Source organism: Xyrauchen texanus, chromosome 26, assembly GCF_025860055.1.
Source record: "Xyrauchen texanus isolate HMW12.3.18 chromosome 26, RBS_HiC_50CHRs, whole genome shotgun sequence".
Lineage (NCBI taxonomy): Eukaryota > Metazoa > Chordata > Actinopteri > Cypriniformes > Catostomidae > Xyrauchen > Xyrauchen texanus.
In genome coordinates, this window is record NC_068301.1 from 41,222,555 (window position 1) to 41,248,048 (window position 25,494).

The 25,494-nt window shown below is 41.3% G+C and overlaps 2 protein-coding genes across 7 annotated transcripts in view; both read right to left on the reverse strand.

Annotated features, from left to right (window-relative positions):
• si:dkey-23a23.2 (uncharacterized) overlaps positions 1-21,697 on the reverse strand; it is a 55,517-nt gene extending 33,820 nt beyond the window's left edge. For both annotated transcript variants that reach the window (XM_052093151.1, XM_052093149.1), the window contains exons 1-6: positions 21,636-21,697; positions 20,915-21,037; positions 18,710-18,824; positions 18,490-18,561; positions 18,242-18,359; positions 14,971-15,086 (exon numbers count right to left, since the gene is read on the reverse strand). In XM_052093151.1, coding sequence (XP_051949111.1) covers positions 14,971-15,053 — 83 coding nt within the window. In that variant the 5' untranslated portion in view covers positions 15,054-15,086; positions 18,242-18,359; positions 18,490-18,561; ... (1 more) ...; positions 20,915-21,037; positions 21,636-21,697. The remainder of the gene's footprint in view (positions 1-14,970; positions 15,087-18,241; positions 18,360-18,489; positions 18,562-18,709; positions 18,825-20,914; positions 21,038-21,635) is intronic.
• Positions 1-25,494, reverse strand: part of LOC127620061 (uncharacterized) — a 328,707-nt gene that overhangs the window by 15,609 nt on the left and 287,604 nt on the right. The window contains exons 19-20 of one of the 5 annotated variants that reach the window (XR_007967651.1): positions 23,563-23,760; positions 23,061-23,368 (exon numbers count right to left, since the gene is read on the reverse strand). The exons of 2 other annotated variants lie outside the window; for them this stretch is intronic. The gene's annotated coding sequence lies outside the window, so the exon portion shown is untranslated. Of the gene's footprint in view, positions 1-835; positions 864-23,060; positions 23,369-23,562; positions 23,761-25,494 lie in introns of those variants that run through there. 2 more of the 5 variants (XR_007967656.1, XR_007967655.1) reach the window with 2 other exon arrangements.

The window sequence follows — 25,494 nt, forward strand, 5'->3', positions numbered from 1 at the left end:
TGTGTCCAGATCAGCCCTTGGCCAGGCAGCCTCGCATATAAAAAGGCAAGCAGACGAGAATCAAAAGTCCAGCCACTCCAGCTTGTTGTACTTCTTCTTGGAGTCTCCGCATCGATGCAGACTTCGTCAGGGCCATGTTTGAAAAAAAACAGTTTGCCCAGCTCGTCCTGCGTCTCTGCCATCTCCCTGCCCTCAGCACTTGTGATCTGTTCTAGTGCTTTTTTGTTATTGACTTGTATTCTGCAGGTCTCCATCTTCTCTTTGTTAATCTCTAATCGCAAGCAGCTGTTGTATGGGTTGAGTGTACACCTATTGGCTGAGAACTGGTGGAGCTCCCGCCCCCTGACACCACATTGAGAGCTAACCACGTCGCATCTCTCTGCCAATGTCCGATGATATGAGTCGTCGCCGCCGCTGAGGGCGCGTGATCGGCCCGAGGTTATCTTTCCGTGGAAATCACACAGGATGGAGCCCTTCCCGAAGGCCTTGGTTGCAACAACGCCTGTTTCTGCCTGGTCACCCCCTTGATGATGGCGGGTCACTCTCGCCTGTGCTCTGCCGAGCGGCCTCCACTTCGCCAAAGAGAGGACATTTAAATAAAAATTCAGGTTCACACACGAGTTCTAAATGATATAACATAATTATATTTCAGATAATTACATACCGTGTCAGGGAGCTGAGCAGGTTGGAAGTGGCCACAACAGTGTCCAGGGTCTTCATCCTGTAGTGCTGGTTTGTCACTGCAGTCGAATGGGCCATGTAGTGGGCCACAGACGCCTTCTGCTCCTCTGAAAAGTTGGCAGCCACATTTGTCTCCACGGTCCCACGTGATCTGCTGGCTCGTGATGCTGGGCAGTTTGTAGCTGCAATGGGGCAGAAATATCAGATGAAACTCCCAAACTTGAACTATCTAATTTTCTAGAGGCTGATCCGTTTAATAAATGCTACTTTTTGGTCTTATGGACCGCCTTTCCCCAGAATTCTTTCTGGCCTCCCACTCTGCTGTCTGAAAAAAATAAAAAAATAAAACACAGTGAATAAGTGACATCTTCGCAGACTACCTAATATAATCTGTTTAGGCTTATGCCCCCATGAAAACTGAGGTCTTAACACTTACTGTTACTCCCTCCACCGCTCCTGGTCTCTGGAAGTGACCGAGGATCAGGATTGCTTCACAGAAGTACCGGAACATCGTCTTTTCCTCTGAAGCCACGTGGTCACCTTCCAGCAGACTCCCATAAACGGACAGCATGTCTTTTTTGGCCTTCCGGAGGACTGCCTGGCACTCCTGAAGGCTCTTCTCACCCTCTTGGAACCGTTCATACCTAGAATGACATACAAGACCACAATGTGGACGGAGAATTACACACATGTCTGTAGCACGAAGTCATTAAAGAAAAACAAATGGAAAGCAGATTAGCAACTGACCTTGTTTTACAGGTGACCTTGCTGTGTGACTTGGCCACTGGCTTTCTGATGGAAGCGAGGAGGTCGAGGTAGGCTTGGCACTTCCTGTAGAAGTCCGGATCTGCTGCAGCCAAGTTCAGGTGGGTCTTCAAATACTGAACAAACCGCATCATGTTCTTTATGTAGTTCAAAATGGTGGCTGGGACCATGTCAGCGCGCCAGAGTTGGGTGAGGTAGTCTTTGGTCTCAGTGGACTTTAGCAGGAAGTCCAAGCTGACTTCATCCCCACTTGGCTGGATGTACCTCAGCATCCTGGAGACGTTGTCTACCTGTGATGAAAGAAAAAGAGAAGTGTGAGATGATGCAGTGAGAAGAAAAGCCACACACCAGCCAGCCACACACAGACACCCCTAATAAAGCTGTGTTTTATCTGAGTTCACTTCTTTTATGGAACTTAATAGCTTGTGCTGTGCTACTATATATTAAAACATTTCCCGGTTACAAAGAGCAATACGGAACAGACTAAAAAGAAATGCAAATGGGATGTATCTTACCTCCTGCTGGCAGTTTGGGACCTGCAGGGTGTTGATCAGGTAGCGCTTAAAATCTGTCAGCATGGCCTCTTCTGCAGGGAACTTTGAGTAAAGCCCCATTTGCGTCATCTTGACCCTGACAGTTGTGCTGTACTCTGATTGAGCTCTGAAAAAAACACAGACAGAAGAAAATGAGCTCAAAGCAACCTTACAGTTTGTTCACAGTTTTTGCACTGATGTGAGTGAGGTTTAGAACTTACTTTTGCCATGTACGGTCGCTTGGATCGGTGGTGCTGGCTTCGGAGCTGCTATCCTCCGCCACCGAGACACCACCAGCCGCTTCAGAGCTGCCACCGGCTGCTTCAGAGCTGCCACCGGCTGCTCTAGAAGGTTCACTGGCCGTGCTGGTGGATGCCTCTTCTGACTCCAGGTCTGCCTGGTTAGGAGCATTAGCCACAAAAAAGTGTCTTTGGCGCAGCTCTTCCAGAAGAGCCAGCCTGGATGGTCTGTGGGGGTAACGTTTCACCATCTCATTGTAGTCCCAGTTCCTAGCTTCCCGTGTCCACACCTTGGCAGACTCCTTGGCCCTCTTCAGCTCCTCCAGCCGTTCTTCGGGTGTGTTCCTCACCACAGGAGGTGCTGACACACATCTTTGAGCTGTTCTCTTTCCCTCAACTTTGGCTTTCTGTACTTTGCCCTGTAATTTGAACTCCCTGAACGAGAGAGAGAAAATGTATTGGGCACACGTTAAACTACACATTCTGAGCTTTAAATAGATGTGCAAAACATGGCTGTTGGATAAAAACTGATGGAAAGACAATCATTTTAATAGGAGATTCCAAGTTGAATTCTGGTCACCTGCTCCCAAAAGTTCACCACGCCATCTTACAGCCAAGTAATTGGTATATTAGTAAAGTACTCATACCGGGCTTTATATTAATGCAAAACACATAATTATAGGTGATGATGGGCCATTATGAGATAGTTGACTTTATCAATAGGGGTTAAAATGAGCCATCACATTTACTGCCTGAGCTAGTGAAAAGAAACTGGCACATTTCATACACTATAGTAATTCAAAGTGCTTTACATAGAATACATTATAATCAGTATTGACATTGTGAACTACAATACTAACCTTTTAATACGGTGCAAAAAGCAGAAAGAACGCTTGAAATTTGAGGCCTGGGTGCCTCAACTTTGGCTTTCTGCTGTAAAATTATTTTATTGGCCTTTTCATGTACAAGTGGAAAGGATTAAAAGAAAAAACTTCCAAAAAAAAAAGGATGATGTGATCACTTGGTTACTAGGCAACAAACAAGCTACCACATCATCCTTATATATTTCAAAACGGCCGGCTCTATGTATAAATTGTCCACTGGAATGTCGAAAAAACCTGTATTAGAGATGCATGCAGATCCATGTGTTCTTTTTAATTTCTAAAACAGATGCACTGTTTAATGTTTAAACTGTACTCACAGTTCGACTGATAACAAAAGTCGTTGCCTTGGGGAAGAAGAAAAAACATGAAAAAAATAAATGAAATGTGAATTATTAGTTTTAAATTGTTATTAATCAAGTTAATAAATATTAAGATTTGGCCAAATGAAGTGTTTACCCCACTGTCACTGGACACTCTGTTTCCCATCTTGTCTTCTGAGGAGACAAAGTCGTTGTGAGCATTTCTTAAAAATAAAATCTTTATGGTTATGCTGTGTCTTGATCAGAGAGGGAAAGAGAACAGCTCAGAGATGTGTTGTTTAGGTCACTTGCAGCCGGTAAGTTTCATACTACTCTCCTGCCTGCCTCTTGTCTGCCTGATGAACACAGCGATGTGAACAACAGATGAAGCAAGTTGATCTAAAGCGTTTATGGCAAGTACCAATACATATATATATATATATATATATAATGTCCTAAAGTTTTTATTTGATTTATTTATGCAGTCATGGCAATATATATTATAATATATATATATAATGTCCTAAAGTTTTTATTTGATTTATTTATGGTTTAGCAGTCATGGCAATATATATTATAATATATATATATATAATGTCCTAAAGTTTTTATTTGATTTATTTATGGTTTAGCAGTCATGGCAATATATATTATAATATATATATATAATGTCCTAAAGTTTTTATTTGATTTATTTATGGTTTAGCAGTCATGGCAATATATATTATAATATATATATATAATGTCCTAAAGTTTTTATTTGATTTATTTATGGTTTAGCAGTCATGGCAATATATATTATAATATATATATATAATGTCCTAAAGTTTTTATTTGATTTATTTATGGTTTAGCAGTCATGGCAATATATATTATAATATATATATATAATGTCCTAAAGTTTTTATTTGATTTATTTATGGTTTAGCAGTCATGGCAATATATATATAATATATATATATAATGTCCTAAAGTTTTTATTTGATTTATTTATGGTTTAGCAGTCATGGCAATATATATTATAATATATATATATAATGTCCTAAAGTTTTTATTTGATATATTTATGGTTTAGCAGTCATGGCAATATATATTATAATATATATATATAATGTCCTAAAGTTTTTATTTGATTTATTTATGGTTTAGCAGTCATGGCAATATATATTATAATATATATATATAATGTCCTAAAGTTTTTATTTGATTTATTTATGGTTTAGCAGTCATGGCAATATATATAATATATATATATAATGTCCTAAAGTTTTTATTTGATTTATTTATGGTTTAGCAGTCATGGCAATATATATTATAATATATATATATAATGTCCTAAAGTTTTTATTTGATTTATTTATGGTTTAGCAGTCATGGCAATATATATTATAATATATATATATAATGTCCTAAAGTTTTTATTTGATTTATTTATGGTTTAGCAGTCATGGCAATATATATTATAATATATATATATATAATGTCCTAAAGTTTTTATTTGATTTATTTATGGTTTAGCAGTCATGGCAATGACTGCTAAAATGAAAGAAATAGTCAGTCGGAATAAGGGGTTCCATTTGGATCAGTTATACGGCCCCGTGCGGTCGGTGTCCAACTTCTTAGAGGGACAAGTGGGCTTGCTGGGATTTGATGGTGGTGAACTTTTGGGAGCGGGTGACCAGAATTCAACTTGGAATGTCCTATTAAAATGATTGTCTTTCCATCAGTTTTTATCCAACAGCCATGTTTTGCACATCTATTTAAAGCTCAGAATGTGTAGTTTAACGTGTGCCCAATACATTTTCTCTCTCTCGTTCAGGGAGTTCAAATTACAGGGCAAAGTACAGAAAGCCAAAGTTGAGGCACCCAGGCCATGGGTTGTGTTGTCTCAGACGAAATAATTTTTAACTTGCAAAGTGTGAGATTGCTGAGTCACGCATGACATCCATTAGAACACAAAGGCCAATTCTAAAGCCCTTAGAACAAACCAGTTTCTTTTAACTAGCCCTGTCAGTAAATATGATGGCCCATTGTAAAACCATTAGAACAAACCAGTTTCTTTTCACTAGCTCAGGCAGTAAATGTGATGGCTCATAACCCCTATTGATAAAGTCAACTATCTCATAATGGCCCATCATCACCTATGCAGAGTCCTGTATTGACCGCAGAGGCCATTGAATGCAGACAAAAATAATGCAGGCTCTGTTGAGCATGTAAACATGCAGGATTTATTATTTTTACCTTAAAAGAAGACTCTTTTACCATCAAGCCCGCATGATCAGAAATACATCATTATATTATATTACATAAATATAATTATATTACAGGCCAGTGGTTGCTCCCATTATCTTCCTCTTCTGGAATGCTGCTCTTTTCTTTTCAAATCTCAAGGTTTTTTTAATGTGTTTCCTATCAAAATGAAGCTCTTTATGTTCAGTTTACAAATATTTGGTCACATTTACTCATTTCTAACTAATTTAGAACTTCTGAGATTTCTGAGAAATAAGAAGATAAAGTTTCAGCATGCCCAGGTAATGGCCCATTGACACCTTGATTGGCGGCTTGTTTAATACTGCGATCTGATTGGCTGGTTTGAAACAGACTCAAGTATATCTGTGATGGATTCTGTTGTGAATTCACTCTGCTTCAACGATTTCTGCTGAGCTGCTGAGTTGCTGAGAATCTTCTTGAATCTTCTATAATCTTCTACTGTTGAAATGGAAGGACAAGCTGAGAAGAGGTAATACTTGGGTTTTTGTGTATTTACTGTTGAGCTCCATTGAAATGGAGTTTTTAATCTCTTTTTAAGTTTCGCTGGTCAAGGGTCACATTAGGCCTCTGTTTTAATTCACTGTCTTCATTCATTTTCACATTTGTAAGATCCGACCGTCGCATCATTCACTGCTTGCTGTGTAAAAGACCACAGGAGGTGCTGACGACGCATCTGAGCAGAGTGTGTATGAAGAGGAACACACCCGAAGAACGGCTGGAGGAGCTGAAGAGGGCCAAGGAGTCTGCCAAGGTGTGGACACGGGAAGCTAGGAACTGGGACTACAATGAGATGGTGAAACGCTACCCACACAGACCATCCAGGCTGGCTCTTCTGGAAGAGCTGCGCCAAAGACACTTTTTTGTGGCTAATGCTCCTAACCAGGCAGACCTGGAGTCAGAAGAGGCATCCACCAGCACGGCCAGTGAACCTTCTAGAGCAGCCGGTGTCAGCTCTGAAGCAGCCGGTGGCAGCTCTGAAGCGGCTGGTGGCAGCTCTGAAGCGGCTGGTGGCAGCTCTGAAGCGGCTGGTGGTGTCTCGGTGGCGGAGGATAGCAGCTCTGAAGCCAGCACCACCGATCCAAGCGACCGTACATGGCAAAAGTAAGTTCTAAACCTCACTCACATCAGTGCAAAAACTGTGAACAAACTGTAAGGTTGCTTTGAGCTCATTTTCTTCTGTCTGTGTTTTTTTCAGAGATCAATCACAGTACAGCACAACTGTCAGGGTCAAGATGACGCAAATGGGGCTTTACTCAAAGTTCCCTGCAGAAGAGGCCATGCTGACAGATTTTAAGCGCTACCTGATCAACACCCTGCAGGTCCCAAACTGCCAGCAGGAGGTAAGATACATCCCATTTGCGTTTCTTTTTAGTCTGTTCCGTATTGCTCTTTCTAACCGGAAATGTTTTAATATATAGTAGCACAGCACATGTAGAGCAGCTATTAAGTTCCATAAAAGAAGTGAACTCAGATAAAACACAGCTTTATTAGGGGTGTCTGTGTGTGGCTGGCTGGTGTGTGGCTTTTCTTCTCACTGCATCATCTCACACTTCTCTTTTCTTTCATCACAGGTAGACAACGTCTCCAGGATGCTGAGGTACATCCAGCCAAGTGGGGAAGAAGTCAGCTTGGACTTCCTGCTAAAGTCCACTGAGACCAAAGACTACCTCACCCAACTCCGGCGCTGACATGGTCCCAGCCACCATTTTGAACTACATAAAGAACATGATCCGGTTTGTTCAGTATTTGAAGACCCACCTGAACTTGGCTGCAGCAGATCCGGACTTCTACAGGAAGTGCCAAGCCTACCTCGACCTCCTCGCTTCCATCAGAAAGCCAGTGGCCAAGTCACACAGCAAGGTCACCTGTAAAACAAGGTCAGTTGCTAATCTGCTTTCCATTTGTTTTTCTTTAATGACGTCGTGATACAGACATGTGTGTAATTCTCCGTCACATTGTGGTCTTGTATGTCATTCTAGGTATGAACGGTTCCAAGAGGGTGAGAAGAGCCTTCAGGAGTGCCAGGCAGTCCTCCGGAAGGCCAAAAAAGACATGCTGTCCGTTTATGGGAGGCTGCTGGAAGGTGACCACGTGGCTTCAGAGGAAAAGACGATGTTCCGGTACTTCTGTGAAGCAATCCTGATCCTCGGTCACTTCCAGAGACCAGGAGCGGTGGAGGGAGTAACAGTAAGTGTTAAGACCTCAGTTTTCATGGGGGCATAAGCCTAAACAGATTATATTAGGTAGTCTGCGAAGAGGACGTTTATGTCACTTATTCACTGTGTTTTATTTTTTTATTTTTTTCAGACAGCAGAGTGGGAGGCCAGAAAGGATTCTGGGGAAAGGTGTGCGTGGCTGTAAGCTGAACACAAGACTGCGACAATGCAGATCGCCGTGTTTGCCCTCACAATGGAGGAGGCAGCAGTAAGTACACTTTGTACAGGCTAAATTGCCTTACCATGAAATACAGTAACACCAGCACTGATATTAACAGATGTATTTATTTACTTTTTGTCTCTGCAGATGCTGGATGCATACTACACATGGATCCGCCCTGACTCCATCCGGCCGGATGTAGATAATGCAAACAGGTTGTTTGTTTCGTCGTCAGGCACGAAAATCAGGAGCGCAACCAACGACCTCTCTCGTCTGCACATACAGTAAGTATTGACAGCGGTCCATAAGACCAAAAAGTAGCATTTATTAAACGGATCAGCCTCTAGAAAATTAGATAGTTCAAGTTTGGGAGTTTCATCTGATATTTCTGCCCCATTGCAGCTACAAACTGCCCAGCATCACGAGCCAGCAGATACGTAGGACCGTGGAGACAAATGTGGCTGCCAACTTTTCAGAGGAGCAGAAGGCGTCTGTGGCCCACTACATGGCCCATTCGACTGCAGTGGCAAACCAGCACTACAGGATGAAGACCCTGGACACTGTTGTGGCCACTTCCAACCTGCTCAGCTCCCTGACACGGTATGTAATTATCTGAAATATAATTATGTTATATGTTATAAATCTGTTATAATTATATTGTCTCTCAACGCTCATCCATCAGTTCGTTAGTGTGTAACCTTGAAAACTTTTCAATGTTGCAGCTCCTCTTCTGACGACTCTGGCGAAGAGGGCGCCCGGGCAGAGAAGAGAAGGCGGGTGGAAGAAGAGGTTGGCAGCCCAACCCCGGACTTTGATGTTTTCCTACAGGCCTTCCCTGTAGGAATCACTGGCCAACCACCCAGAAAGACCCAGAGAGAAAAAGCTGGGTTCCCCACCGACAGAGTCTTTTATGACAAGTGGAGGGCTCTGCAGTACAGCAAGCGAGAGCAACATCTTTTGTGTAAGTGTATATACTTTCTTAGCCAATGATTAGATTTGCTCCAACAGAAACATTTAGAACTCGTGTGTGAACCTGAATTTTTATTTAAATGTCCTCTCTTTGACAGCAAAATGCTCAAGATGTGCCCCAACTGCAAGGATGGTGGCTAAAGTCATAGAGGCAGAGGGGTGGACGGCCAATCATCCCCGCCCAGAGGACATTATGGCGAAGTGGAGGCCGCTCAGCAGAGCACAGGCGGAGAGTGACCCCGCCATCATCAAGGGGGTGACCAGGCAGAAATGGTCGGGTCTGGCTGTGAAGGACTTTGGGGAGCAGAAAGGTATGTACAAATGTCTTATGAGCACAGTAAAATCCATAAAAAAAAAAGAATATAATAACATCATGAACAGCACATTAATGACTCCCTCTTTTTGACCACAGGCGTTGTTGCAACCAAGGCCTTCGGGAAGGGCTCCATCCTGTGTGATTTCCACGGAAAGGTGATCACAAGTGCTGAGGGCAGGGAGATGGCAGAGACGCAGGACGAGCTGGGCAAACTGTTTTTTTTCAAACATGGCCCTGACGAAGTCTGCATCGATGCGGAGACCTTCCCTGCGAGTGCCACCCGTCTCTGGAAACCACAGGGAGATGGATTACGCACTCCAAGAAGAAGTGCAACGTGCAGCCATGCCACTGCATACTGAAGCTTCAGGGAGTAGACAGGCACGTCCTGCTCTTTCAGGCCACCAAGGACATTGCTAAAGATGAAAAGATCCGCTTCGACCACAGCATCAAGAAGAGGGGTTTTCGTGGGGAGGTAGAGGAGCTGGAGTGGCTGGACTTTTGATTCTCGTCTGCTTGCCTTTTTATATAAAAAATAAAATGTCCCTTAATCCATTGTTTAATTGCATTCTTTTCATTAATTTATTCCAAAAAAGATATAAAACAGTGACTCAACCCTCGATGTCATGTCTTTATGTATATTTCTATATATTGTTTTATAAATATTTTAAGGCTAAAATAAGCTTAAAACAGTCAACTAGGTAAAAGGACAGATATATAAAATCATTTTCGTGAAAATAGATTTAATTAGAGAGTTACACAACGTTTTTGTTTAATTAGTGATCACACTCATATAATATGATATAATATTTATTTAATATTTAAAAAAAAAAAAGCTCAACTCTTTTCCCTCTGTCGTCTCTGTGTATACTTAAACCTTGTTTAAGTGTTTTAATGAAGAATTTTCAATGCAAGTTTTAAGTCTGCAACAGTCCATGAAAGCATGAAAGACGGTTTCTCTCTGAGAACAAAAAGGGCAATCTTGTTTAACATCTGGGTTCAATACAGATATAAAAGCATTTACAGCAATAATACAATGTAAAATTCTCCACTGTAAATCTCCATTTTTTTTGTTAGTGGTGGCTTATAAAGAGCTCTCCATTGTGGTTTTACTATTAAAATATTTTACAAATGATTTATATAACTTAGTTTCTTCAAAATCCATATCCATTAAATTTTCTGACTCCAATAAAATTCCCACATATTCATCCAAATTAGGTGATATCAGTAACTTTGGAAAACAGTCTTTATCATTAGGAATAAGTTTTCCCACACAATATTCCCTAAGCATATTTTTTTCCTCTATTGCAAGAAAAGTCTGTAACTTTTGTAGTACCTTTGCAATCACCCGAGTGGATCTAACTAAGCTGCCACTTTATCCACTTGTCCAAAATTTGGTCCTGCCAATCTGATTAAATGATCAAGTGTTGTTACTTTGGCATTAATAATCATAATCATTTTCAAAAAACACTGTATCCACAAAGCAACCAGCATTGTGGACGACCCCACACACCCCTCACACAAACTCTTTACCCTCCTCCCGTCTGGCAAGAGGTACCGAAGCATTCGGGCCCTCACGGCCAGACTGTGTAACAGCTTCTTCCCCAAGCCATCAGACTTCTCAATACTCAGAGACTGGTTTGACACACACGTGTCCTGAGTTGCACTTTAATTACTGTCACTTTATAACTGTCTGCTACCTCAATAACTGCTATGTGCATAGAACATTATCTCATAGTATGTTATGTTTACATTTTTAGAAACTGTCATCTTTTTGCACTACTGAGTACTGGTCGGCACTGCACTGTCTATTGTCCTGTTCATTGTCAGTAATTTGTTGTACTGTCCTGTACTTTTTGCACATGTTTGCACGTGCACTTTATATAGGTATATATAGGTAGTTTATATAGGTATTTTATTTCGTTGTGTAGTCTCATGTGGTCCTATGTTGGTCCTTTGTTGTTTTTATGTAGCACCATGGTCCTGGAGGAACGTTGTCTCGTTTTGCTGTGTACTGTACTAACTGTATATGGTTGAAACGACAATAAAAACCACTTGACTTGACTTGACTTGAATAAAAGCTTCAGTCTCTGTTACATCTAATCTGGCACTTGTCCTTTGAAACTCAAAGAAGGTTCCAGAGTTCATTAAAAACAGTGATTTGTCCAACCTCATGCCTCCAACATTCTTTAAAATAGCACTGACCACTGGTCTCCAACTAACTAACTCTGGTCCGACAATAATAAAAGGAAAAAAATGACAGACAAAATTTTAACACAGCAAACAAGTTTTATTACAAAGCCAAATCACACACACACAATAACTACTTTTATTATTAATAACACTAATAAAACACACTAATAAAAATATGATATATCTTCAAAAACACACCAAGTCACCCCATTGGTGAAAGCACTCTAAAAATACACCTTGTTAACTATAAAAACATAACTGCAAAACAAATCTAAAAAAGGAACATGACTTTATTGATCAAATCAAACAAAACTATAAAAACATAACTGCAAAACATATATACAAACAAGGAACGTGACTTTATTGCTTAATAGTATTGATGCAGGTCCGCTGAACCGGGCCTGCATCTAGCTGGCAGCTGCACTGACATGATTATTCATTAATTTGCTAACTCTCACACACTCCCACTTTGTGATATGCTGGAGCTTTAACATCTAAATCAAAGTTAAGAACGAGGGAATCGAAAGGTATCAATATGTAAACTATGTAATGCTATTTTGAGCCAACGCCTCATTAGATTGCTTGTTGATAAGCTTAATGGAGGTCTATTGCCTAACTGTGCACGTAACTGCATGATTGAGTTCAGTCTACTGCTCTCTGTTTGTGTACTGTGGCGTATGGTTTCAAAGCTGAAACTTAAAGGAATTGACGGAAGGGCACCACTAGGAGTGGAGCCTGCGGCTTAATTTGACTCAACACGGGAAACCTACAGAATCGAGAAAGAGTTAGCAATCTGTCAATCCTTTCCGTGTCCGGGCCGGGTGAGGTGGTGGTGCATGGCCGTTCTTAGTTGGTGGAGCGATTTGTCTGGTTAATTCCGATAACGAACGAGACTCCGGCATGCTAAATAGTTATACGGCCCCGTGCGGTCGGTGTCCAACTTCTTAGAGGGACAAGTGGGCTTGCTGGGATTTGATGGATTTGATGGCGTGGTGAACTTTTGGGAGCGGGTGACCAGAATTCAACTTGGAATCTCCTATTAAAATGATTGTCTTTCCATCAGTTTTTATCCAACAGCCATGTTTTGCACATCTATTTAAAGCTCAGAATGTGTAGTTTAACGTGTGCCCAATACATTTCTCTCTCTCGTTCAGGGAGTTCAAATTACAGGGCAAAGTGCAGAAAGCCAAAGTTGAGGCACCCAGGCCATGGGTTGTGTTGTCTCAGACGAAATAATTTTTAACTTGCAAAGTGTGAGATTGCTGAGTCACGCATGACATCCATTAGAACACAAAGGCCAATTCTAAAGCCCTTAGAACAAACCAGTTTCTTTTAACTAGCCCTGTCAGTAAATATGATGGCCCATTGTAAAACCATTAGAACAAACCAGTTTCTTTTCACTAGCTCAGGCAGTAAATGTGATGGCTCATAACCCCTATTGATAAAGTCAACTATCTCATAATGGCCCATCATCACCTATGCAGAGTCCTGTATTGACCGCAGAGGCCATTGAATGCAGACAAAAATAATGCAGGCCTGTTGAGCATGTAAACATGCAGGATTTATTATTTTTACCTTAAAAGAAGACTCTTTTTACCATCAAGCCCGCATGATCAGAAATACATCATTATATTATATTACATAAATATAATTATATTACAGGCCAGTGGTTGCTCCCATTATCTTCCTCTTCTGGAATGCTGCTCTTTTTCTTTTCAAATCTCAAGGTTTTTTTTAATGTGTTTCCTATCAAAATGAAGCTCTTTATGTTCAGTTTACAAATATTTGGTCACATTTACTCATTTCTAACTAATTTAGAACTTCTGAGATTTCTGAGAAATAAGGAGATAAAGCTGTTGAAATGGAGTTTTTTAATCTCTTTTTTAGCACCATCTTTGTGCCTTTCATAGTTTTTTGTAACTCATTTTTAATGTTGATATGTTTTAGAGTTTACTGAAATGGTTGTTTATATAGAGAGCATTGTGCATGAGGTCAGTTTGCACCATCTGTGTTCTCTGATTTACTGTGCGTACATCAGAGCAGATCGTAGGTCCGTTTACTTTGAGAGTGTTCAAAGCAGGCCGCGTAACGCCTGAATACCACAGCTAGGAATAATGGAATAGGACTCCGGTTCTATTTTGTATTGCGCCGCTAGAGGTGAAATTCTTGGACCGGCGCAAGACGGACGAAAGCGAAAGCATTTGCCAAGAAGATACTGTCGTAGTTCCGACCGTAAAAGATGCCGACCCGCGATCCGGCGGCGTTATTCCCATGACCCGCCGGGCAGCGTGCGGGAAACCACGAGTCTTTGGGTTCCGGGGGGAGTATGGTTGCAAAGCTGAAACTTAAAGGAATTGACGGAAGGGCACCACCAGGAGTGGAGCCTGCGGCTTAATTTGACTCAACACGGGAAACCTCACCCGGCCCGGACACGGAAAGGATTGACAGATTGATAGCTCTTTCTCGATTCTGTGGGTGGTGGTGCATGGCCGTTCTTAGTTGGTGGAGCGATTTGTCTGGTTAATTCTGATAACGAACGAGACTCCGGCACGCTAAATAGTTATACCACGAGACTTTGGGTTGGGGTTGGGGGGGTTGTAAGCTGAAACTTAAATAGGATTGACGGACGGGCACCACCAGTGGTGCGGGATCATAGAGAAGAAGACTTCTACTACACATGGATACGCCCTGACTCCATCCGGCCGGATGTAGATAATGCAAACAGGTTGTTTGTTTCGTCATCAGGCACGAAAATCAGGAGTGCAACCAACGTGAGTCCCCACAGTTGGGTTCATTGAGAACAAACGTGCTCCCGCTCACACCTCTGATCACATACAGCAATGAGCACTTCACACCTGTGAACCCCCCCTCCACATCTGCAGACAGACGTGGACACCAAAACAGGAATCCCAAGACCTCAAGACTTTTTTTTTTTTGACAGACTATATACTGGTTCGAGAGAAAGACTTCTAATTGTTGAAAAGTAGTCTTATTTTCTGTACTATGTTTTCAGACAGCTTGATGGATGAGGAGCTGTACTTCCAATTTATTGAGATGGCGGTGAAATGCTTCTAATTCTACTCATTACCAAACAATTAACCAGCAAACAGATTTTTTGTTATCCATGTTACAAGGTAATGTAACCAGAATTAAAAGGGAATGATGAAAATGAACTTTTTAAATGTTTTAGAAAGATCATTTGTTGTTTAAATCATTGATGAAGGTACTTGGTGCTAAGACCTTAGGTTTCTCCAGAATTTGGAAATGTTAAGATTACAGATTTTGGCCAGAGTGCCCAATGCACAAGGATAACACGCATTTCACAAGCGCTGGGGTATGTGTAAGAAATGTCCTTTGTCACTCGTAAAGCCTTTGTTCCGTTTTCCGTTTTGGGAACTTCTTAAAGATCAGTCATCAAATAATCTCAACTGTCATTTGAGATCCTACCCCTCGAAATCATATTTGTTGTCCGGGACAGGGAAATCTTCAGCATGCTTCAATGAAGGTTTCTCCATGGGTTGAATCACCATCAACTCAGAACACAGCTCAATCAACGACGTGACCTGTTTATAAAAAAAAAAAACAGGTTCAAATTAAAATGCTCGTAATCCATGATATTTGCAACAGCGTGAGACAAATATTACCTTAGTTATACATTGAATCTGCATTATTGGAGCAGAATTTAATGCGGTTTTAAGCGATACCTCCATAACTGTTGATGCTAGATAGACCCTATCGGGGTCATCCCACGACAAACATATTACAGTTTTGTGAGTCCCAAGCAAGTCAGAAAGACATATTGAAAGGAAAAGAGCAGGGCAAAGGTACGCTTGAAGGCGCAGTGGCCCCCAGGAAGGGGGCACCGGTACGAAAGTTTGTGCAGAGTATGGTCTAATGCTACGTTCACACCGGACGCGAATAGCACGTCAGGCGCGAGTGATTTCAATGTTAAGTCAATGCAAAGACGTGTTACGCGCGTAAAAAATTCCTGCGGCGCGAATGAGGCGTAGAGCGCGGCGCGGTAGACGCGAATACGCCTCGTTCGCACGAATGGCGCGAATTGAGCATCTGGCGTGTTACGCGCGAATGGTGCATTTTGTGCATTCACGCGTTTGACGCAAATTCGCGTCTGCCGCCCGAGTTGAAAAATCTGAACTTTGGGCGTCAATTCGCGCCGCGTTAATCAATCAGGAGCCTAGCTGCCTGCTGTCACTCAGGAGGTAAATTGACGTAAACTCCCGTTCGGAATCTTTCATTCCAAAATCACTGACAGCTAACTTATGGAGGAAAAATTAATTCTTGCTGTAAGCAGTCACCCAGAATTGTACAATTCCACTTCATATTTTTACAGAGACAGGAACAAAAAGGACCTCGCTTGGAAGAGGGTCAGTGAGGAGATTGGGCAACCTGGTAAGTTGTAAATGCTCTGTATTTGCTCTGGAGAGCAGAACAGCGGCGTATGGGTCGTCGTCGCCGTACTTGGGTCCACCAGACCCTCCAGAGGCGTTCCCAGTTCGGCGAATTTCATCATTTGCTCCAGGAGCTGCGCCTGGATGACGGCCGCTTTCAGCGGTACTTCCGCTTGTCCCGCGCCCAGTTTGATGACCTGTTGTCCCGCATCGGAGCGAGGATCACCCTTGCAAATTGTTGTTCATCACAATTTCAATAAAACTGTAAACCCTCGCTCTGAGTTTGCATGTTTTGATGTCCACATGTTCTTGTTCAAGAAATTACAGTGACTGTAGCATTTCTATCGTAAAGAAGTGGACAAATATTAAAGATTAATTTGTGGTCACTCTCTCCACGAATGCTCGATCAACATCAGCCAGCTTGTAAAAAGATGGCCGTCAACGGATTTCGCCTCCGACGCGCGTCACGCGCGTAAATTTCGCTTCAAACTTTTGTTTTTACGCGCGTCAATTTCGCTCGACGCGCGAATGGATTCAATGTGGTCAAGCGTATAACTAGACGCGGTAGGCGTGAATTTGACGCGCTATTCGCGTCCGGTGTGAACGTAGCATAAAGACCTTGAGAGTACCTGCAGTTTCCTGGCAGTACCCCCTTCCTGCCCGCTCTGATGCCCTAAAAGATACCCAATATATCTGAGAAACTGGAAGTGGCTCCAAAACTCATCTCTTGACCACTGTCAATTAAAAAACATATATACACACACACACGAATTAAAAAGGAGGAAGGACTCTAAGAGACGCCATTTTTTTAAAGAAATTAGTTTTCCCAGAACATTTTCCAGTTTCAGAAAAGCCTGACTAACAAAGAGGTAAAAGATTAAATATCCAGTTGTTTGGAATTAAACTGTGACCAATTCTTTGGTACCCCAAAAATTGATATAGCGGGGCAAACATCAATTCTCATTTTTAACACTTCAGAAAAATATGCAACATAGGGCAATTAAAAAACATATGACTAAAATTGCACCGAGCAGCATGACATCAGTCAGAAATTCTTCCCATACTTGCATCGGGGGCAGAGATGGGTGTGACCCTGATAGCCCCAAATCAGAAGATAGTTGTACGTAGCTACAAAACGTGCCATCTCTGTAAAAGTCTCGAAAACATTTAAGTGTTCTAGTTGCAGGACAAGGACTCTATCATCTATGTCTAGAGCAATAGTTGAATTCATGTCCAAAAATGGTTGTGTTGATCCATGGAGATTTTATAACCCTCAAGATAAGACATTTTCTTTTTTCGCGCAAGTCCATCAGTCGTACTCCCGTATTGATATTTTTTTTTATAGATGCGGATGTTAAATTCATTGATTTTATCTCAACTTCCATTGACAATTTTTTGACTACAAATCAAGATGGTGGTTTCTTATTCATTGCTGTGGGAAACGGTCCATAGCAGGATCAATTACACAATAAAGATCTCCGGCAAAAATAATTTAATGAGGGGAGGATCTCAAATAACTTGTTTATAAAATCTGGATCTGGTTTCCCATGCCTTGTATGTTCCAAGTTAAGAACCTTATTGTGGAGCCAACTGGGTTTAATAGCGAAGTAAGGAAAGAAAGAAAAAATACTAAATCACATTCGCAGTAGACCATAGTACAGTGTCCCATGCCACCAGAAGTCCTAGCAAATGACCTTTATTTAGTTGGAAATCAATGGTCTCAAACAACAGGTGCAGAGGCAGCTCTCAAAAACAAAAAGATCAAATTGCTGAATACATGTGCCATGACTCGGAGACTGCGAAGAGGTTTTACGGATTAGAAATCTACAGCGGTTGAGCCTTGAACAAGGTTGAACCGCCCGCACGGTATAAAAAAAAAAAACCCGCAACACTTCTGATTGTTACATTATTGTTGTTTTCGTGTTGATATATTTTGTGGTACATCTGGTTTCTGCGTGAGTGTGCTGGTGTTTTATTGTATGACTTATACAGGAAGCTGAAGAACCTGAAGGGGGAGGACAACATCCGTCTACCTCCAAGAAAGTACGTTTACTGACCTGTTTCAAACTTTCTAAAATGTATATGTTGTTAGTGTTTGGTGGGATGTACTGGTGATTTTATTTTGTACTTCATGTCCACAGAGTTTGGGCATTCTTGCCCTGAGGTTCTAAAGATAAAAACGGACTCCATGAAATGGTATAGCCTGCTGTCTAACACAAACACAGAATAAAATATATGAATCTTAGAACTTCTCCGTGGAGACTGTTGACCAAAATCATTGGGAAGCATATTAGGAATGCTTGCTGTACCTTTGAGATGATTTCGTGAGAATGCCTGTCCGATGCCCTGAGGAAGCAATCAGCAACCCAGCCAGAATCCTGAAGTGGTCATCTAATGACTGCCTTGTTCAGGTCTTCTTGATGGCCTCTGTAATAGAATAATGGTCAATACCACAAAAAATCTGTTTGCTGGTTAATTGTTTGGTAATGAGTAGAATTAGAAGCTGAATCGAATGCATGACTTAGCCGAGTTCTTTGGATGAAGCTGTAATACTTACTCAGGGCTTCGTACAGGCATTTCTCCGCCATCTCAATAAATTGGAAGTACAGCTCCTCATCCATCAAGCTGTCTGACATTTGAAAACATACAAATATTATAATAGCGATAATAACAGTTTGACAGATATTTGTAAGTAATTCAAAATGTAAAGTTAAACGTTTAATACCAAGTGACTAAAAGCGCACTCTATTGGCACTAGACTAAACTGGAAAACTTACCAGATTTATTCTTGGCCACATCCTGCTGATGTGACAGGACATTTGCTGCCAAATCCTTTTTCAGCCTTCCAATAATCAGTAGGCCTCTGTCCAAAATAGTGTTCCTTTGAAAAAGCTGAAAGAAACAAAAACATGCACAGACGGTTTCATTTCTAATAACTTACACCTAAATCTCAAATTATCTTTTCAATTACGGAGTTCAATGTAATTGTCATATTTGTTCTGGTGTTTAAAGATTTTTGAGAAAATAATTAATAAATGTTCTGATGTTTGTGATCCCCTTTTTGTTCATTGTTATTGCAGCAAACGATACACTTTATAAAAAACATAACCGCAAAATTGTTTGTGTTAATAAAGTCATATTCCTTGTTTTTAATTTTGTTATGTTTTTATAGCGTTAATCAATAAAGTCATATTGATTTCCAACTAAATAAAGGTCATATGCTAAATTAATTAAATGCTCTTTTCAAGTTTCTTTATTTGATGTACATGATCCAGGCTGATTTATTGATCCTGACAATGATATAGACACAAGTTTAATAAATTAACATGGCATCAGAGCGGGCAGGAAGGGGGTACTGCCAGGAAACTGCAGTTAGTCTCTCAAAGTCATTAGACGATACTTGTCAACAAGCAATCTAATGAGGCGTTGGCTCAAAATATTAATCCAAAGAAGCTTTTCAGCATTTGTTTGAAATTATAATAGTTTACGTGGACATCTACCCACAGTGGTAAGAAGGCCCTCGTTGTTGACTGGAGGAGGAGGAGGAGGGACGTCCTCAATTTTTTATGTGAATACATTGGAAATGGGATGGTCCATTTCATAGTAACTTGCATACATTTCCAAATAACCATTACAGCTTTTCACAGGGACAAACTCCTTCAAGCTGTTTAAATAGATGAACTTACAGTAAAGCCTTCCACAGCTCCTGGGCGCTGAAAGTGATGGACGACCATGACTATTTGAAGACAAGGCTGGATCTGGAGCAGACAAACCCACAGCTCCGTAACAAGTGCCAGATTTACAAGTAGTCAGGGGCCATTTTGAGGTTCATTGTGTTCCCAATAAACACATTCATATTATCACACTCTAGTTCCTCCAGAGTCTGAAGGCTACTGTGGGAGCACAATTAGAAGTGCAACTGTAGGGGGGAAAACATGCTAAATACAATGTTGCTGTTTTGTCATTGTCATGACGGCAAAACTGAAACCTGGCCATATCTTGGTCCACTGTTTGACTCTGCCCCGACTGCTGAACGGACTATTCTGTAAGAGTCATGTGTGATGTTAAATGGTTTGTCTATTTCTAGCTGACTAATCTACCTCCTGATTCACCTGATTTACCTCCTGTTACTGAAGAAAAGGTAATTACCTTGTTGCTTGGGCTGACATTATTCTGACTTCTTTTAATGTGTATTTTACATCATTACTTGCTTTTTAGTCACCAGAGGCAAAGTGTCCTGTTTGTCAGCAAAGTTTTCCTGCGAAGCAATTGGAGCTTGTTTACATGGCAGCTGACATTTTGTGCAAATGAGTTATTTATACACTTAAGTAAATATTTGTTTTGTTTCAATAACGATATTGTGCTTTAAATTTTCACATGTATTTTCTCTTTAGTCCAGTTGGCCTTCTAAGCCCTGATATAATGGAGCCACTGAAACTTTCTAAGCATTATGATATACCATGACATTTCTTCTTTTTGTAGTCTGTAGCCAGCATGTGGCATTCTTATTTTTATGGATCTTACAGGAGTTCCTCAAGGTCATCCCTTCTGATATCTAAGTTAAAATATCGGATGCAGTTGTTGATGTTTCTTCAGAACTTACATTTACATTAATTATGTTGATTAGCTCCTGTAGACCTGTAATTAAAGCTTCTGGGATGCTGACATGATTTGAAGCAGTAATTGCCAAATCCAGTTCTTGCCGCGCAGTATCCAGGAGGTAATCTAATGTTTCATTACGAATAATCAAGCTAAACTTTGACAGCATATGCTGTAAAATGTCTCCTACAGGTAAAAAAAAAACAAAAAACAAAGACAATCCTTTTTTCTCTTTCTCTCTCTCTTCCTCTCCAGTTAATTTGCACAAAGTCAGTCATCATCATTATAAGGACTGGTATCTTGATCTATAAAAAAGTTTTTTAAACGTTACATGAATAAAACTTTTATCGATGTTATTGGTTACTTCAGTAACACGAACTTACTTCAAGCTGCCTTGAAGGACAAGAGGAGGAGGAAGATGATGCCGCTCCGTGTCTCTCCTGAGAGCTCATAAGGTCTCATATGCGCGCCACTGAGTGAATCTGTACATCCGGGTCAGAGAGCACCTGTCCATTTTAGAGAAAAGAATTAATAAATCTTTGCCTCGGTTGTGATAATATCATTTCTTAAAAATGAAATAAATGTTTTTATTTTTCACTTGAAGATGATTCTTGACACGTGTGTTTTAAAAAGAATTTTTACAATATTTCCAATTTGTATCAGACGGATAGAACAGACAGACGAACGGATGGAAAAGACAGACGGTAATATTATTTTTTTCAAAAACTATCTAAAATTTTTAATGCCTGTAGGAATAACAATTAATGGTTTTTAATGCTATTTAAGGCCTTCATTTTCGCAAAATCCATTTAATGACTTTTAATGCTTTTTAATGCCCCGCGGAAACCAAGAACAAACGCGACTTCAGTACACCGCAAATAAATTATGCTACACTTTAGCAATAAATAATTCTCTAAAAACGAGAGAAACTGTTTGTAGAAAGTTATATCTTTGTGGGTTGCGCTGTAGTAATATGTTGTTCACTATGTAACAGTACTACTTTTGAATTCGTTTAAGCGACTCGACAGTTCAAAACAAACAGCACAAGTCTAGAAATAAACACCACTCTACAACAAAGTAAAAAATAATTATAAACACACTTACAAGCAACTGCGGGCTTAGATCGTCTTGTTTAAGATAGTCACGTGGGCACCCGAGACTAGGGGTCACGCGAGATGACAAACGCGACTTCAGTACACCGCAAATTATTGCTGTAAATGCTTTTATATCTATCATTATGGTTTTTATAATACAATGTAAAATTCTCCACTGTAAATCTCCATTTTTTTTGTTAGTGGTGGCTTATAAAGAGCTCTCCATTGTGGTTTTACTATTAAAATATTTTACAAATGATTTATATAACTTAGTTTCTTCAAAATCCATATCCATTAAATTTTCTGACTCCAATAAAATTCCCACATATTCATCCAAATTAGGTGATATCAGTAACTTTGGAAAACAGTCTTTATCATTAGGAATAAGTTTTCCCACACAATATTCCCTAAGCATATTTTTTTCCTCTATTGCAAGAAAAGTCTGTAACTTTTGTAGTACCTTTGCAATCACCCGAGTGGATCTAACTAAGCTGCCACTTTATCCACTTGTCCAAAATTTGGTCCTGCCAATCTGATTAAATGATCAAGTGTTGTTACTTTGGCATTAATAAAAGCTTCAGTCTCTGTTACATCTAATCTGGCACTTGTCCTCTGAAACTCAAAGAGGTTCCAGCCTTTTAATAGGTACAAAAAGCAGAAAGAATGCTTGAAATTTGAGTTAGTTATAGAGATTTTGCTTCTAACCCATTCGGACCACTCAAGCCTGGGTGCCTCAACTTTGGCTTTCTGCACTTTGCCCTGTAATTTGAACTCCCTGAACGAGAGAGAGAAAATGTATTGGGCACACGTTAAACTACACATTCTGAGCTTTAAATAGATGTGCAAAACATGGCTGTTGGATAAAAACTGATGGAAAGACAATCATTTTAATAGGAGATTCCAAGTTGAATTCTGGTCACCTGTTCCCAAAAGTTCACCACGCATCTCTAATACAGGGATCACTTGGTTACTAGGCCACTGGAATGTCGAAAAAACCATCATACTTTTTTTTTTTTTTTGAAGTTTTTTATATAGAAATATACATAAAGAAATATTGAAAACAAGCTTGTATGACTTGTTTGCCTTCATGGTAATCCAGAAAGTTATTCCAGATCACAAGTGCTGAGGGCAGGGAGATGGCAGAGACGCAGGACGAGCTGGGCAAACTGTTTTTTTTCAAACATGGCCCTGACGAAGTCTGCATCGATGCGGAGACTCCAAGAAGAAGTACAACGAGCTGGAGTGGCTGGACTTTTGATTCTCGTCTGCTTGCCTTTTTATATAAATAATAAAATGTCCCTTAATCCATTGTTTAATTGCATTCTTTTCATTAGTTTATTCCAAAAAAGATATAAAACAGTGACTCAACCCTCGACTGTTCTAGTGCTTTTTTGTTATTGACTTGTATTCTGCAGGTCTCCATCTTCTCTTTGTTAATCTCTAATCGCAAGCAGCTGTTGTATGGGTTGAGTGTACACCTATTGGCTGAGAACTGGTGGAGCTCCCGCCCCCTGACACCACATTGAGAGCTAACCACGTCGCATCTCTCTGCCAATGTCCGATGATATGAGTCGTCGCCGCCGCGGAGGGCGCGCGATCGGCCCGAGGTTATCTTTCCGTGGAAATCACACAGGATGGAGCCCTTCCCGAAGGCCTTGGTTGCAACAACGCCTGTTTCTGCCTGGTCACCCCCTTGATGATGGCGGGGTCACTCTCCGCCTGTGCTCTGCTGAGCGGCCTCCACTTCGCCATAATGTCCTCTGGGCGGGGATGATTGGCCGTCCACCCCTCTGCCTCTATGACTTTAGCCACCATCCTTGCAGTTGGGGCACATCTTGAGCATTTTGCTGTCAAAGAGAGGACATTTAAATAAAAATTCAGGTTCACACACGAGTTCTAAATGATATAACATAATTATATTTCAGATAATTACATACCGTGTCAGGGAGCTGAGCAGGTTGGAAGTGGCCACAACAGTGTCCAGGGTCTTCATCCTGTAGTGCTGGTTTGCCACTGCAGTCGAATGGGCCATGTAGTGGGCCACAGACGCCTTCTGCTCCTCTGAAAAGTTGGCAGCCACATTTGTCTCCACGGTCCTACGTATCTGCTGGCTCGTGATGCTGGGCAGTTTGTAGCTGCAATGGGGCAGAAATATCAGATGAAACTCCCAAACTTGAACTATCTAATTTTCTAGAGGCTGATCCGTTTAATAAATGCTACTTTTTGGTCTTATGGACCGCTGTCAATACTTACTGTATGTGCAGACGAGAGAGGTCGTTGGTTGCGCTCCTGATTTTCGTGCCTGACGACCGAAACAAACAACCTGTTTGCATTATCTACATCCGGCCGGATGGAGTCAGGGCGGATCCATGTGTAGTATGCATCCAGCATCTGCAGAGACAAAAAGTAAATAAATACATCTGTTAATATCAGTGCTGGTGTTACTGTATTTCATGGTAAGGCAATTTAGCCTGTACAAAGTGTACTTACTGCTGCCTCCTCCATTGTGAGGGCAAACACGGCGATCTGCATTGTCGCAGTCTTGTGTTCGCTCACAGCCACACACACCTTTCCCCCAGAATCCTTTCTGGCCTCCCACTCTGCTGTCTGAAAAAAAATAAAAAAATAAAACACAGTGAATAAGTGACATAAACGTCCTCTTCGCAGACTACCTAATATAATCTGTTTAGGCTTATGCCCCCATGAAAACTGAGGTCTTAACACTTACTGTTACTCCCTCCACCGCTCCTGGTCTCTGGAAGTGACCGAGGATCAGGATTGCTTCACAGAAGTACCGGAACATCGTCTTTTCCTCTGAAGCCACGTGGTCACCTTCCAGCAGCCTCCCATAAACGGACAGCATGTCTATTTTGGCATTCCGGAGGACTGCCTGGCACTCCTGAAGGCTCTTCTCACCCTCTTGGAACCGTTCATACCTAGAATGACATACAAGACCACAATGTGGCGGAGAATTACACACATGTCTGTAGCACGAAGTCATTAAAGAAAAACAAATGGAAAGCAGATTAGCAACTGACCTTGTTTTACAGGTGACCTTGCTGTGTGACTTGGCCACTGGCTTTCTGATGGAAGCGAGGAGGTCGAGGTAGGCTTGGCACTTCCTGTAGAAGTCCGGATCTGCTGCAGCCAAGTTCAGGTGGGTCTTCAAATACTGAACAAACCGGATCATGTTCTTTATGTAGTTCAAAATGGTGGCTGGGACCATGTCAGCGCCGGAGTTGGGTGAGGTAGTCTTTGGTCTCAGTGGACTTTAGCAGGAAGTCCAAGCTGACTTCTTCCCCACTTGGCTGGATGTACCTCAGCATCCTGGAGACGTTGTCTACCTGTGATGAAAGAAAAAGAGAAGTGTGAGATGATGCAGTGAGAAGAAAAGCCACACACCAGCCAGCCACACACAGACACCCCTAATAAAGCTGTGTTTTATCTGAGTTCACTTCTTTTATGGAACTTAATAGCTGCTCTACATGTGCTGTGCTACTATATATTAAAACATTTCCCGGTTACAAAGAGCAATACGGAACAGACTAAAAAGAAACGGTCGCTTGGATCGGTGGTGCTGGCTTCGGAGCTGCTATCCTCCGCCACCGAGACACCACCAGCCGCTTCAGAGCTGCCACCAGCCGCTTCAGAGCTGACACCGGCTGCTTCAGAGCTGACACCGGCTGCTTCAGAGCTGACACCGGCTGCTCTAGAAGGTTCACTGGCCGTGCTGGTGGATGCCTCTTCTGACTCCAGGTCTGCCTGGTTAGGAGCATTAGCCACAAAAAAGTGTCTTTGGCGCAGCTCTTCCAGAAGAGCCAGCCTGGATGGTCTGTGTGGGTAACGTTTCACCATCTCATTGTAGTCCC